A 13,057-nucleotide genomic window follows, 5' to 3' on the forward strand; every position below is an offset into this window, starting at 1 on the left:
TAGACGCTACAGGGAATTATTCTGGCAACAATCTGATATCATCAGATAAACTACTTCATGTGCACAAGATGCTAAAAAGAGCTTCTAACTAAAAAGCAGAACAGGGAACAGCAGCATCAAAAACCCCAATACAAACACCAACATCAAAACATGGTCAAGAAAACCTTAAACTTTTTGACCTTAAAAGACACTTTTAAAGTTTTAAAGACAACTCAGCGACCAACACAACAAATGAAACCTGCAAGCAGTGTCTGCTGTTTGTGTATTCAGTTATTGTGTTGTTTTCATGAATGACAGGTCAATCTAGATGAGCAGGAAAGATGAGGCTGTGTGGCCACACGTACCTGAAGATGTCAAAGAGAAATTCTGCGACAGCAAAAGATGGGGGCAAATGATCATCACAGAACAGGCACACCCAGACCCTAATACAACACACTACTTAAATGAAATGCAGTGCTGGTAGAACAAGCCCCTTACATAGCTGAGCCCCTTACAAGTGAGACTAAACAGCAGAGAAGCTCAACCCTGCCAGGCATTTAACTTTCTGTTAATAGCTAAGTTTGAAAAAACCAATAAAACTATGGCATTTATACTATCAGAAACTTCACATGAATGAAGAAAAAAAGTTCTTATGACGAGTTTCTATCCAGATCAGAATATACCAGTGTCAAGAACTCAGTCACTCAACTGACGTTTACTCAGTGAACACAAGTTCTTAAAAATGTCTTTAGAAGTCTAAAGCCATAATCTGAAACACTCTATTGCACTCTCTGCATTATTCAGGAAAGATGACTACAATAAATGTCTCACCAGTACTTTTTGTTTTGCTTTCACACCAACATGAATAGAGATTCTCTCCTTTAAGGACGAATAACTAACATGGAGCAGTTTATTAGAAGGCTGTGGTTGTGGGGTGGGAGAGGGACATGCAAACTAAAACTCTGAAGAAAGCATATTAAAAAAGGGCAAAGTAAGTGGATGACCAGAAGAAACCCTCTAGCTTAACATGCAAGAGGAAAGTCATTCATGAAATTACAAGACAGAAATGTTTGTAAGTTCCAGCAAGAAGAAACAGATTTGTTTGAAGCAAAAATCAGTTGTGGAACAAGTAACGCAATTCATAAAAACAGAGCAGAAAGAAGTGACAGCGATTCTGGTTCTGAGACAAGAAATCTTAGTTCATACAACAGTGGAATCAATTAATGCTCTTCAGCACTACTAAGCATGAGAACAAGTGAGGTTTGCAGTGTGCTCCAGCAACAATTCTGCCCAAACCCTTGCTGAGGGCTCCTGCAAGAGGCCGGGTGGCTGTGGCTGCTGAGAGCAGCACATCCGCCCTGGCACACAGGCACAGGTCGGGCACAGCACACACCTGGAATGCAGCAGGGGAGCAAAAGGTGCAGCCAGCCTGGACTGAGCTCTCTGCAAACAGTCAGACAGCCTTGGAGGATATAAAAATGATTTTGTAACGGCAGGATGCTCAGCTCAAGGTATTTTACATCACCTATCAGATACATGAACTGCCATATAAAAAAGCCCAACAAATAAAGCCTTACAAGCAAAAAGGCTCCCCAAAACTACAAATACATCTTTCAGCAACAAGCTCATACAACAGTGGGAACTGAACACCGAGTTCATTACCCTGGGTCCTTTTTCAGTATCCATAATCTGCTCTTGTCTAACTGCCAGCATTTTACTACCTTGCTCTGCTCTGGTTTTTTATTGTTGGTTTGGGGAGTTTTTGTGTCTTTAGAGGAGGGGTTTTGGTTTTTCTTGTTTAGACATGTATGTTAAGTTTCACTGGAAAGATTTGACGTTTTTCCTGCTTCTATTTTCCTGTATTATCACAGCAGCTCTTTAGAAAATTGCCCTCCTTCAGCACACAACAACATTTAGAAGTATGAGGAGGAGAGGAGGCAGCTGCAGACACCTGCGGCCCCGAAGAGAGATGCCTTCATCAGTCCCACAGAAAACAACAGGGATAACATTTCACAGACACAGGACATTCTCTGATTAACTGTTATCAAAACAGTCTATTAGCCCGCATGTAAAACTTGCACTAGGCAAAAACAACCGCTACACACGTAAGGAAAGAATAACGCATAATATTTTAAACATGCTGATTAGAGGTTCTAAATGAAGCTCAAAATATTTCTTCTTTCAACTAGCTTTATCTTCTTAATTAGAAACTCTTAAGTTACTGTAACACACAAGTAACTAAATCCCCCTACTGGCACAACCTCTGTGCCAGGAGCTTTCTTTACAGCCATGTGCATTTTTTTTAATTACAAATATACAAATATTCCTCTCTAGGGGCGGTGCAGAACAGGACAAGTCGGCTCCTCAGCACACACACAGGATTTCAGGAAATCATTTGTGAGACAGAGATGGCACAAGACGACATGGCTGATTCCCAGGAAGGACAAACACAACAGCAGCATGTCTGTACTGACCTGCCTGAGTGACTCATCAGCAGGGCAATGACCCCAGCAGTGGCTGCCTGTGACATCTACTCCCAACTCCCCCAGAATCCAGCAGCCCCAACAAAATCTTTCTTCCACAGCACAGTTATTTCTACTCTGCAAATAAGTCTCCAAGAAAGGCTGAGTGTCAATCCCTGAAAACATTCAAAATCTAAATGGAGAGAGCTAAGAACAACCAACTCCAGCTGACCCTGCCAAGACAGAGGAATTCGTCTAGACCACAGAAACCCTGAATGGTTTGGGCTGGAAGGAACCTTAAAGCTCCTCTCATGCCACCCCCTGCCACGGGCAGGGACATCTTCCACTATCAGGTTGCTCCAAGCACCATCCAACCCAGCCTTGGACACTTCCAGGGATCCAGGGGCAGCCACAGCTTCTCTGGGCAACCAGCACCTTGAACTTGGCCTTCTCCAGCTCCATGAGGTTTGCCCAGTCCCACCTCTGCAGCCCGCCCAGGCCCCTCTGGACCCATCCCTTCCCTCCAGTGTGTGACCACCCCACCCAGCCTGGGGCTGCTGCTGAGGGTTCCATCCCACTGTCCCTGTCAGGGACACCAGTGTTGAACAGCACCAGTGCCAAACCCGACCCTGAACACCACTGCCCACCGGGCACCACCTGGGTATCGAGCAGCTGATCGCAGCTCTGAGCCTGACCATCCAGCCAATTCCTCACCCATGGTCCATCCATCCAGCCCACATCTCTCCAGTTTACAGAAAGGGATAGCCATGATCTCAAAATGCACCAAGATATGACTTCAAGAGGACCCTGCTAACCTCAACAATCCTGTGATTCTGCAAAACACGTTAGATTTGGAACTGTACACACAGCATGAAGTAACTCTGATGAACCTTTTAAAATAAAAAGTGTTCTGTTTTAATTCCACTGTCCATTCAGACTTAAAAATAGGAAAGAAAAAAGTCTTGATGCTTTGTTGATTTGAAATACCATGAGGGCATCCCAGGCTAAAAGTTCTCTTGCCTCGGACTGGACAGAATTGCATTACGTGCTGAGAATGTTAGTCACTTACACTATGACAAGCATAAAAAGAAAGTAAAGACTTTTAGTAAGGACACCAAGGTGGCCCATACAGCCCCCTAAGTTCATTTCGCAATTTTAGTTCATGCCCATAGCAAATGCAATTTAAACTGAATTTCTGAATTACTCTAAAGTCTCCCTCTCCTGTAAATGTGTACAGCGAACTTTCCAAAAATCAAGGCTGATTTCCGTAGTTGACAGCTTTGGAAAAATCCAGATGTTTAGTTTAAATTGCATCATATATAAATTTGCATGTATGTAAACATTTTATCAATGATTATGGGTATCTATCAATGGCGTAAGTCCTATATTAAATACAACTGCCACTTTCATTCACAGGGTAGCTGAAATGTGTTATCTGATAGAATATGAAACCCTGATCATACAAGCCTATGGCTGGGAACAACAGTGAGGAAGACTAAGAACAGTGAAAGCAAAATGCTGCTGAAAAACAGCCCTGAGATTCTTTTAATGAAAAATCAGAGCTACCTCTGCTCAAAATACTGTCGTCCTACCAGAGACAAAAAGGATGCGGGGGTGGCACTCAAAGGAGGCAGCACAACCTCCTGGTATGAAGCTCATTTCCGTGTCTGAGCACAGGAAACCCTCAAGTCTCACAAGGTGTGAGATGTATCAGGTTGAGTCTTGAATAACTGCAAGTGCATTGGTGATGCATAACGTGACATATTTCAGTACATTTTAGTCATAAACAGACTGGACTTACTTTTAGACCAAATAAATAGGTAACATCTTGATTATGCAAACATACTTTTCACTCAAAGCCCCTGAAATAATTTTTCCTCTGTCTTACAGAAGGAATACAATCAAGAAGAAAAAAACTAAAATCATTCCAGGAGATGACCTCAAAATTCTAGGTCTACCCTACACTTTGTATGTCACACACAACTACAGCCAGTGTTAAGGGCAACTGAACCATTTAACTGAAATGGAAAAATATTTCAAAATATTTAAGATTTCACCTGATTCACTGATATGATACATCAGAGAAGGCACCCAGCTCAAGGAGCATAGAAAACTAGTCGCCTTGCTGGGAAGAATCTGAAGGAACATATAGTAAGGATCTTTTCAATACTTACATTCCTATAAAACACATTTCAATACTTCGGTGACTGTATGCCAAATCCTTAACTAATACTGTCACTGTAAGCATTTCAATTAATGACAATATTAATGGAGCTTTATGTAGCATAGATAATAGTGCACATGCATAATATAGCAAGATACCTCAAGTTTTACACAGTAGTAGTAAAAAAATCCATTAATAAAGGATAATCCAATAAAAGCTCTGTTTGTCATGGCATTACCATACTTTTTAGTGTAAGAAAAAAGGAGTCTCCTTCTTAAATAACTACTGAATGCTTGGGGTTCTAACATATTGCTGCAAGCTATAATGGTTATAACTGTTAATCCAATACACCTTTTATACAAACCCATAAACACACGAGTGGAAAAATAGCACAGATGTTCATCTCTAATGCAATTTCCATTCAATTTCCTAAGTGCAGTCCCCGTGTGCAAACTAGCTTAACGTTATGTTTAGCTTGCAAATTCTTTTAATAAATAATGAATGCAATAAAACTGGTAGATCAATGGCAAGCTGAGAAATCATAAAAAAGCCTTTTGTGCTCATGCTGTTGCCGATTTCAAACTTTAATCCAGCTACAGATCAATACTACTTTTTCTTTTTAACCCATCCCATAGATAGCAGACAGAGTGGATGTAGGTTAAATGCCGGTACCAGATATCAATTTCCAGAAACTTGATAACATCAGGCACAATTGCAATCGAACATTTTATACCTCATCGTAGCAACAATATACACTGCTAAACATCACACTTAAGCCACTGCACAGTAATAAAGGGAGCACATTAATTGGGTTAGGTTCTTACTTTCTGGAGAAGTGGCATTTGTGAGTGAGTCAAGAAAGGCTCCGACATAATCTATTTTAATGAGCAAAATGGGCTCAGCGGGTCAAAATGTACTGACAAGGGAATATAATCTCCCCACGCCCGCTAGTGACAATAAACTTTATACACACACACACAAAACAACAACACGGCTGCGCTACCAAAAATTAAAGGCGCGCAAAGAAATTTCCGCTTTACAGGATTCGGATATTGGAACCTTCTGGGGCAGGTATCAAAGCACATTAGTTAATAGGTATTGGTGTTTCTTACAGGTTGTAGAATGGAGAGAGAGGGGAAACCCTATTACTGAGTCACTTTGGATAGCCCTGTTTTACCAAGAGGGAACAAAGATCAAAAGCATGTAGCCCTGAGGGACAGTTCTAATATCAAGCAGGATAAATCTAAATCACTAAGAATCATTACTAACTAACATACTTGTGCTTGGGAATGCAGGTTTAATCGGGACATATAAAAACCTTGCCTTGGCTTACACCAAAGGAACACATCCCAGACAGCAGTTAACCCTGAAGTAGCCTCATTATGTTTGGGACTGATATTAGCACCGTGTATGTAAATAATCATTGAAATTACGCATTTCCATACAGCTACAGGTTTTATTATACTGATAATCACACAAAGAACTTACAAAAGCAACCAGCTGGGAACTTTCCACATTTTAAAGTGAGGATTTGGATAATTTTGTGCCTGGAAAGGCACAAAAGAGACTCAAGATCCTACATTCAGCAAGTACAAGATCAAACCCAAAAAAACCAGAAACACATAATTCTTTCAAATGCAGGATTCGGTAAATATGTCCTACCTTTGACAAGAAGGGCTCAGACCCTAGAAACATTTTTAAGTTCTTTGCCCTTGTTCTGGCAAATGGCCCCTGACATGAAAGAGAGGTTCACCTCAGCAAAGTCAAAACAGGGACCTCACAGCCCAGATTTCAACACCTTTTTAATATTGGTCCTGACGAACAGCCCTTACAAAATGCCAATTCCTGCCTGAAAGCAGCGAAACAGACAAGACAATTCTTTAAAACATCTCACGAGGCTCATTTGAAATATTTTCTGCAAAATTACTAAGGTAGGTAGAGACTAGTTTCTCACTCTGAGGCCACTGCCATGCAACACAACACTATTCTTTAATTCAGTGGGTTTTGCTGTGCTCCTCAGTCCTACCAAAGTTGATTTTCCCTGCCTTTCAAACCAGTGCACAAACAGAGGCTGCGTGTGCAGCCACAGCCCCAGCGTGAGAATAATTCCCCATCTACAGAGCTGGTCCCTTCTGGAGGCTCTCTGAGCATAATGCTATTGCCACACATTGATATATTGGTGAGAGAAAGGCAAATATAACAATGCTAAAGCTTAAACTCATTTGAATAAACTGTGAATTTCTATTACATATATTGTTTCCTTTATCAAATTGGAACTACTGGAGCAAGAATACCAAGAATGCCAACATAAATCTAGATCTGTTACAGCCAGTTTCTCCAATTTGTTCTCAGAAGCCTAAAAGACAAAAAGTCAAAGTTCTTCAGTGTGGAGGAAAGATTAGGAAAAGGAACATTCCTGATAGTTTTTTAATTAAAATAAAAGTGCCACAGAGAGAGAGACCAGGTTCAACAAAATGATTGCACAAGATACTGTTTTATCCTCTAAAGAAAAACAAAGATATCCACGAGTGGTTTAGTAAACACTAAGGCATAAAAGCCAATAAAAGCTGTGCATAGCCTATGTGGGAAATAGATCTTCATTACTGATGGCAGAGTACTTTATACTTTGTGCAATGTTTTCCAGAATTTAAAACCTTTCTACAAAGACACATTCCAGCCTCTTTTATGATTTGCGTTCCACAGGTTCTGAGATAATGGATACCAGACTGAACTGACCCAAAATTAACAGTGATCAACAACTTCTCCAATATATCTGGCCCTACATGGGGAGTAGCAGCAGAAACATAATAAACAAGTATTTTAAATCCAACAGATGTTGAATGCAGACATAATTAACTTTAAAAGAAAATTCTTAATGAGGTAAAAAAAGAAAGAAAAAAGAGAAAAAGCCTTACTTCAGCCTGTAATCAATTTAGACACAACGATATTCTATTTATAGCAATACTTTTAACATGTTATAGTCTTATATTATTTATTCGTATCATTTCTATTACAATGAAATATTAATGCTGAGAAAGTGGTTACTCTATTAAGGAGCTATCCTATGTTTAGATTTTAATATTGATCTCCACTATTTGGGAATAATTAATCATTCTGTAAGAATCTGCATTTGCCTGTGTTATAATACAATAAGAAGTTTAGCATCTTCCCCACAATAATGTCAAGATTAAATTTATATTTTGACCTATTCCTAAAGGCAATTTAGTTATTCCAACAGAAGGGGGAAAAGGGGATACCGCCACTTTAAAAGCTTCAATCTCTTTGACATTGCTGGCAGTGTATGGGAACATTAATGCATCTGTCATGATAACAAGCTAAGAATAACATCTAGACATCAAACCGAGCAGAGAATCCATCTGAAGTGATTCATTCAGATCTGTCTCATTGATTTATTAAACACAGGGCAACATCTGCAGCCTCACAGAGCCGCTTGGCGAAATTAATGCAAGATCAATTCAAATGGAAAAAAGTGCAAAAGAGATAAATCAAAACACAATTTGCATGCAGTTCCACAATCAGGCTTATTGGGTGCAAATGCTCAATTTTCCTCCCAAAGCAAATGAGTTTAAATGTTGTTTTATCTTCGTAGAATTGTGTGATTTGAAGTGACAGTGAAGAGTTCTGCAGGTTGAAATGGTGAAAAGAAAAAAAGGAGAAGAAATGCTTGCAAAGACCTTTTGAATATGCAACAAGAATATCATTAATACCTAATTGTTTAGCTTTTTTGTCTTCGCTACACAAACACAGTATTTTTCAGTTGTAGAAGTCTCAGTAGAAAATTACATATGTATTATGCATATACACATGCAGGAATCATACAAATACTCCATTTTAGAGGAAAAGCATGTTATACTTCAAATGGGGAGCTCTAGTGCTATGAAGAAAGAAGGGAATTTCAATCAAGGGTTCTCCAGATTAGATATGCATCTGATGAAAATATTCAAGTATTTTAGGAGTTTTGAACAGGCACAGACTTTAAAGATACCCAAAAAGAAAGAGGGATTTTTCCAAAAGCACAACTGCACTGCTCAGAAAGTGGGAAAATTCCTTTCTCCATCTCAAGCAGAATGCACTCTGCCAGTGATCTCTCTCCAGAGTGTTTGAAGTGAGCCTCCTCTCCAAGGAAGACAACTGAAAAACTGATCTTTCTGTATTTAAAAATGCTAACACCTCCAAAATTCACAAATCTGGCCAAGTCTGAATGCAAGCTAAATATCCACTTAGAAGTTTATGGACAATCAGATGTCCACATTTCCCATCAATATACAGGAAGCTGTGTGCAGTGCTACATGGCTGGATTGCTTTAATTATAATCTTGACATCAGTCTCCTAATAAAAGACAGAGTACTGCTGACTATAGGGTAGCTTTTAATAGTCAACATGACTAGACCCTCATTATCTCATAAAATTAAATGTCTGCATTTACTGCTTAAATTCATTTCTAAAGCCTTTTATTGTTTGTGAATAGCCGAAGTAATACAAAATATTAGCTTAACTGGTTACTTTAAATCACAAAAAATATGCCATGCACTGAAATGCTCTTTTCTGGAAAGTGTTCTGACTATTCACTGAATAATCCAGACCAACACTATGCTTTTTCAGTGGCCAATAGCATCCATCACATATAGAACCCTGTGGAAGAGGTTGTGATCATACTCATATAATCCTGTTTTTCACGATTGACGTACGTACTATCATAAACACATTCTTACTACAGTTTTAAATTTCATTTTAAAAATAAATCCTCATTACAGTTTGTTGGCTTTTTTATATTAAGTAAATGTTATGCTTTACTACTAAATTTAAGCATGCCTCCATAATTTAAGTGATCTTCTAAGGTACTGCCCATCAGGAGCTAGATTTTGTCGCTATGTTGTACTCACTTGAAGGTGGGACCTGTAATGAAATGAGCAGTTAGTTTCATTTCACAAACATTGCTTGCAAATTAGAGTGCATGGTGCTGGCTAACAACAAACGTTTTAGGAACATTCTGTAAACATGCTGATGAAAATTTAAACATTACAGGTGAATGTACTACAAAAAGACACAGGTCAAAACTGCTGGACATAGTAACTCCTGTTACAGAACACAAACACCAAAAAACTTTCGCCCACGAGTGTATTTCTCTGCAGCTCTTACTAGCTCTGTACACAAACGCAACTAAAAAAATGCAATGGAGTAAGCAGCAGAAATAGAATTTCTCCCTTTTTTTAGTTATTTATAATTGCTAGTTTGCATTCCAATTAAAAAAACTTACTATAAGCGCACACTAACATAAGAGACGTCGACTTTTACAAGTCAACCACCAGTGAAAATAATAATACCTAGCATTTCTTACTGCTTTTTCTGGCAGCTCTTGAGTGTACTGCAGCATTTCTACAGTAGTCAAATACAGATATAAATCCCTATCAAATAAAAAAAAAATATTAACTGGAAAAGCAATGCACAGTCTTCTGAGTGGAGAGCAATATTTCTAAAAGACCATGTATTTTCAAGCCTTTACTTTCCAGGTACAGAACTAAATATTGTGAGCATGTCTTTTAACAGTTCTACTGTATTTGATTTGTTTTGATTTGATAACATGCACTGCAGTGCTCCCCAGGTCACTTCACAGCAAACAAAAATAAATAGATTATTCATGTATTTAACTATTTTTACCCAACATTCTCTCCAGTAAGTATGGACTGTTCAAGGGAAATAATAATCTGCAAACAAAATGAGGTATTAAGCATTTAATTAGCATGGCAGAATACAATTAACATTAAGTTACAATCCTTGAGCAAAGTTTCAGGTGTGCTGATAACACTCCTCATGCCTTACACCTGAAACCGTGAATGCAAAACACATTGATGTGAGCAGGTTCTTCCAACCACTGACATTTTCATGAGGCATAAACAAACGAAATGTAAAGGGATCTGCTATTCCTGAACAGATAAAAATAAAACGTTTTCTTAGCAGGGTGGGGAGAGCTTGTGCTTAAGCACATTCAACACGTGTGAGTCTCAGCTGAGAGCTCTGCCTGGGGTCAGACGCGGTTCTGCCCTGCAAGAGCCCCCTCACACTGCTCTGCCTGATCTCCAGCCTTTCACCAGGGCTCCGTTCCACTGACTGCTCCTTTCAGCCCTCCTGGAGCATCACTCGGCTCCTCACCTACAGCTCCCCCGGCCGCCCTTCCCACTGCTCCCTGCATTACCCATTCCCTCATCTTATCACGCCCATAAGTCTTTATCAAAGAGAAAAGGAAAAAAAAAAAGTTGTGAAATACAAGTTTTAAACATTTAACACTTTAGCATTTCAAGACTTTAAATCACTGGTTGTAAGAGAGCAGAAATCATTAGACTGCATCTACAGGCTGCATCATCAAATCAGATCCTGTATTTCCCTAATGGAAAACTTTGGCACGGTCACAGAAATTAACGAGATGTATTTCTTTAACCATCAGCTTTCACGCTAGTCGAGTCTCAGAAACACTTCACAGAAGCATTTACATGTTAAATGTGCCCCTTAGTAATCTAACGTATATGAATAAAATTAATGTAAGTCTCAGACCTTACTTCCAAACCCATCACTTTAATAAAGCAGTAGGTGTGATGTCATCGAGGTGCCTCACATTGAAATAGGCAGCGGGAGAAGGTGTTACATAGAACAAGAGCAAGAAAAAAAAGCACATAGTTCGTATTAACATATCTAGGAATTAATCTCTAAAACGTCACCTGTAATATAAAGTGATTTGAAACAAAGCAAATACTGCATTCAAGAATGACGCCCGGTCTGCTCCTGCTTCAGCTCACAGCAGCGAGAGCAGGATCAGGCCCCGAACTGGCACGAAATTAAGTAAATTGTTATCAAAAAATAAAACCCCCGCTCAGTGCTAAGCAGGTCGAACGAGCGACACAAAGCCCAAAGTTACTGAACATTTGCACGCTGCAGGTCGGATATCGTACCCAAAGCTCGATGAAGCGTCTGTAAAGAAAGTTTGCTGCCACAGAAAGCAGCAGCACACTGACATGCAAATGTTTCTGGAGATGTCCCTCACCAACTGCTGAAGCAGGGAATGTCATCTCCGAAGTCCTTGCCTTACACCCTGCCCCACGGCACCAGTGTTCCTGCCGAGCCCCGAGAGGGTTTTGTGTTTATTTAGATCATTATCATTTCTAAAGGCAGCAGCCATGAGGTCACAAACCACGATTATAACCCCAAGTACGCAGGACCCAGCAGGGATCCGGGGCTCGGTGACCGAAGCCGGGCAGGGCAGGGGCTGCGGCCGCTCCAGAGCTGCGAGTGCGGGAGCGGAGCCGCTCCGGGGCACCGGGACCCGCAGCCCCTGCCCGGGCACCCGGCTCGCACCGCCCGCGGGAGCGCCGGGGCCGGAGCACAGCCGCGGCTTTCAGCGGGACAACAATAACGGAGCAAACTTTTGTGTTTCGGGGTTTTTTTTAAGGAGTGTTTTCGGGAACTATCGGCTTTCCCTGCTTGGAGAAAAGTTTGGAGACCGGCGCGCGGAGCCGCTCCGCTGCCCGGCGGTGCCGGCCACCGCGGGGCTGATGGAAGCAGGGAAAGTTTTCCATGTCGGCACCGCCGCATCCCAGCCCCGCTCCCCCTCAGCCCCTCGGTGCCCCCCACGCCTCCCTCCCCCGGGACCCGCGCCCCCGCCCCCAGCTGCGCTCCCCGAGGGCCGGCCGGGGGCGAGAGCGGAGCCTGCGCTCACCTCGCGTTGGTGCAGTCGTTGTACAAAGTTTCGAAGTCCTTCCTGGTGATGAGCTTGCAGCGGTTGACGCCGGGCTGGATGGCCCCCAGCCCGCGCAGGATGCGGACCTGCTCCACCGTGCACACCACGGGCGATATATCCAGCCGCTTCAGCTTGGTGTAGACCGTGTGCAGCCCTCCCACCAGGTGCTTGAGGAAGAGATCAAAGACCTGCGGCAGGCAGATCAGCTCCTGCCCCTCCACGAGGAACGAGGCCACCTTCACCCCGTGCAGGTCGACCATCTTACACTCGTTGCCGCCGCCGCCACCGCCGCCCGCGCCGGCCCCGCCGCCGCCGGCCGAGAGGAAAGTGTTGACGAGGCTGTTGGTGAGGCGCGGGGACTCCGCGGGGCTGGAGTACAGCGGGTCCGCCCGGAACAAACCCGCCGAGCCCCCCGCGCCGCCGCCGCTGGAAGTTGCGGCGATGACGGGCGGCGCGGACACCGCCATGGCCGGCGCGGCTCCCCGCGGCTGTCTCAGCCCCGCGCTGCGCTCCGTGCGGTGCCGCCGGACCGCCGCGCTCCCGCCGCCCGCACGCAGCGCCCAGACCCCTCCCCAGCGCCGCCGGGGGAGAGTGACGGCGCCCTCCAGCCAATGCGCCCCGCCCGCCGCCAGCGCCACCGCCGCGAGTGGCTGCGGGCGCGGGCGGGGCGGGGCAGCGCCGGCCGCGCACCTGGGGCGGGGG

The 13,057-nt window shown here is 42.7% G+C and overlaps 1 protein-coding gene across 2 annotated transcripts in view; it reads right to left on the minus strand.

Annotated features, from left to right (window-relative positions):
* The window catches only part of DACH2 (dachshund family transcription factor 2), a gene marked incomplete at its 5' end in the record, with an annotated part of 249,617 nt that extends 236,795 nt beyond the window's left edge, over nt 1-12,822 (minus strand). For both annotated transcript variants that reach the window (XM_082289744.1, XM_082289745.1), the window contains one exon: nt 12,335-12,822. In XM_082289744.1, coding sequence (XP_082145870.1) covers nt 12,335-12,822 — 488 coding nt within the window. The remainder of the gene's footprint in view (nt 1-12,334) is intronic.
* Between the last annotated feature and the right edge of the window lie 235 nt (nt 12,823-13,057).

Source organism: Coloeus monedula (genome assembly GCF_965178545.1).
Source record: "Coloeus monedula genome assembly, chromosome: 12".
Lineage (NCBI taxonomy): Eukaryota > Metazoa > Chordata > Aves > Passeriformes > Corvidae > Coloeus > Coloeus monedula.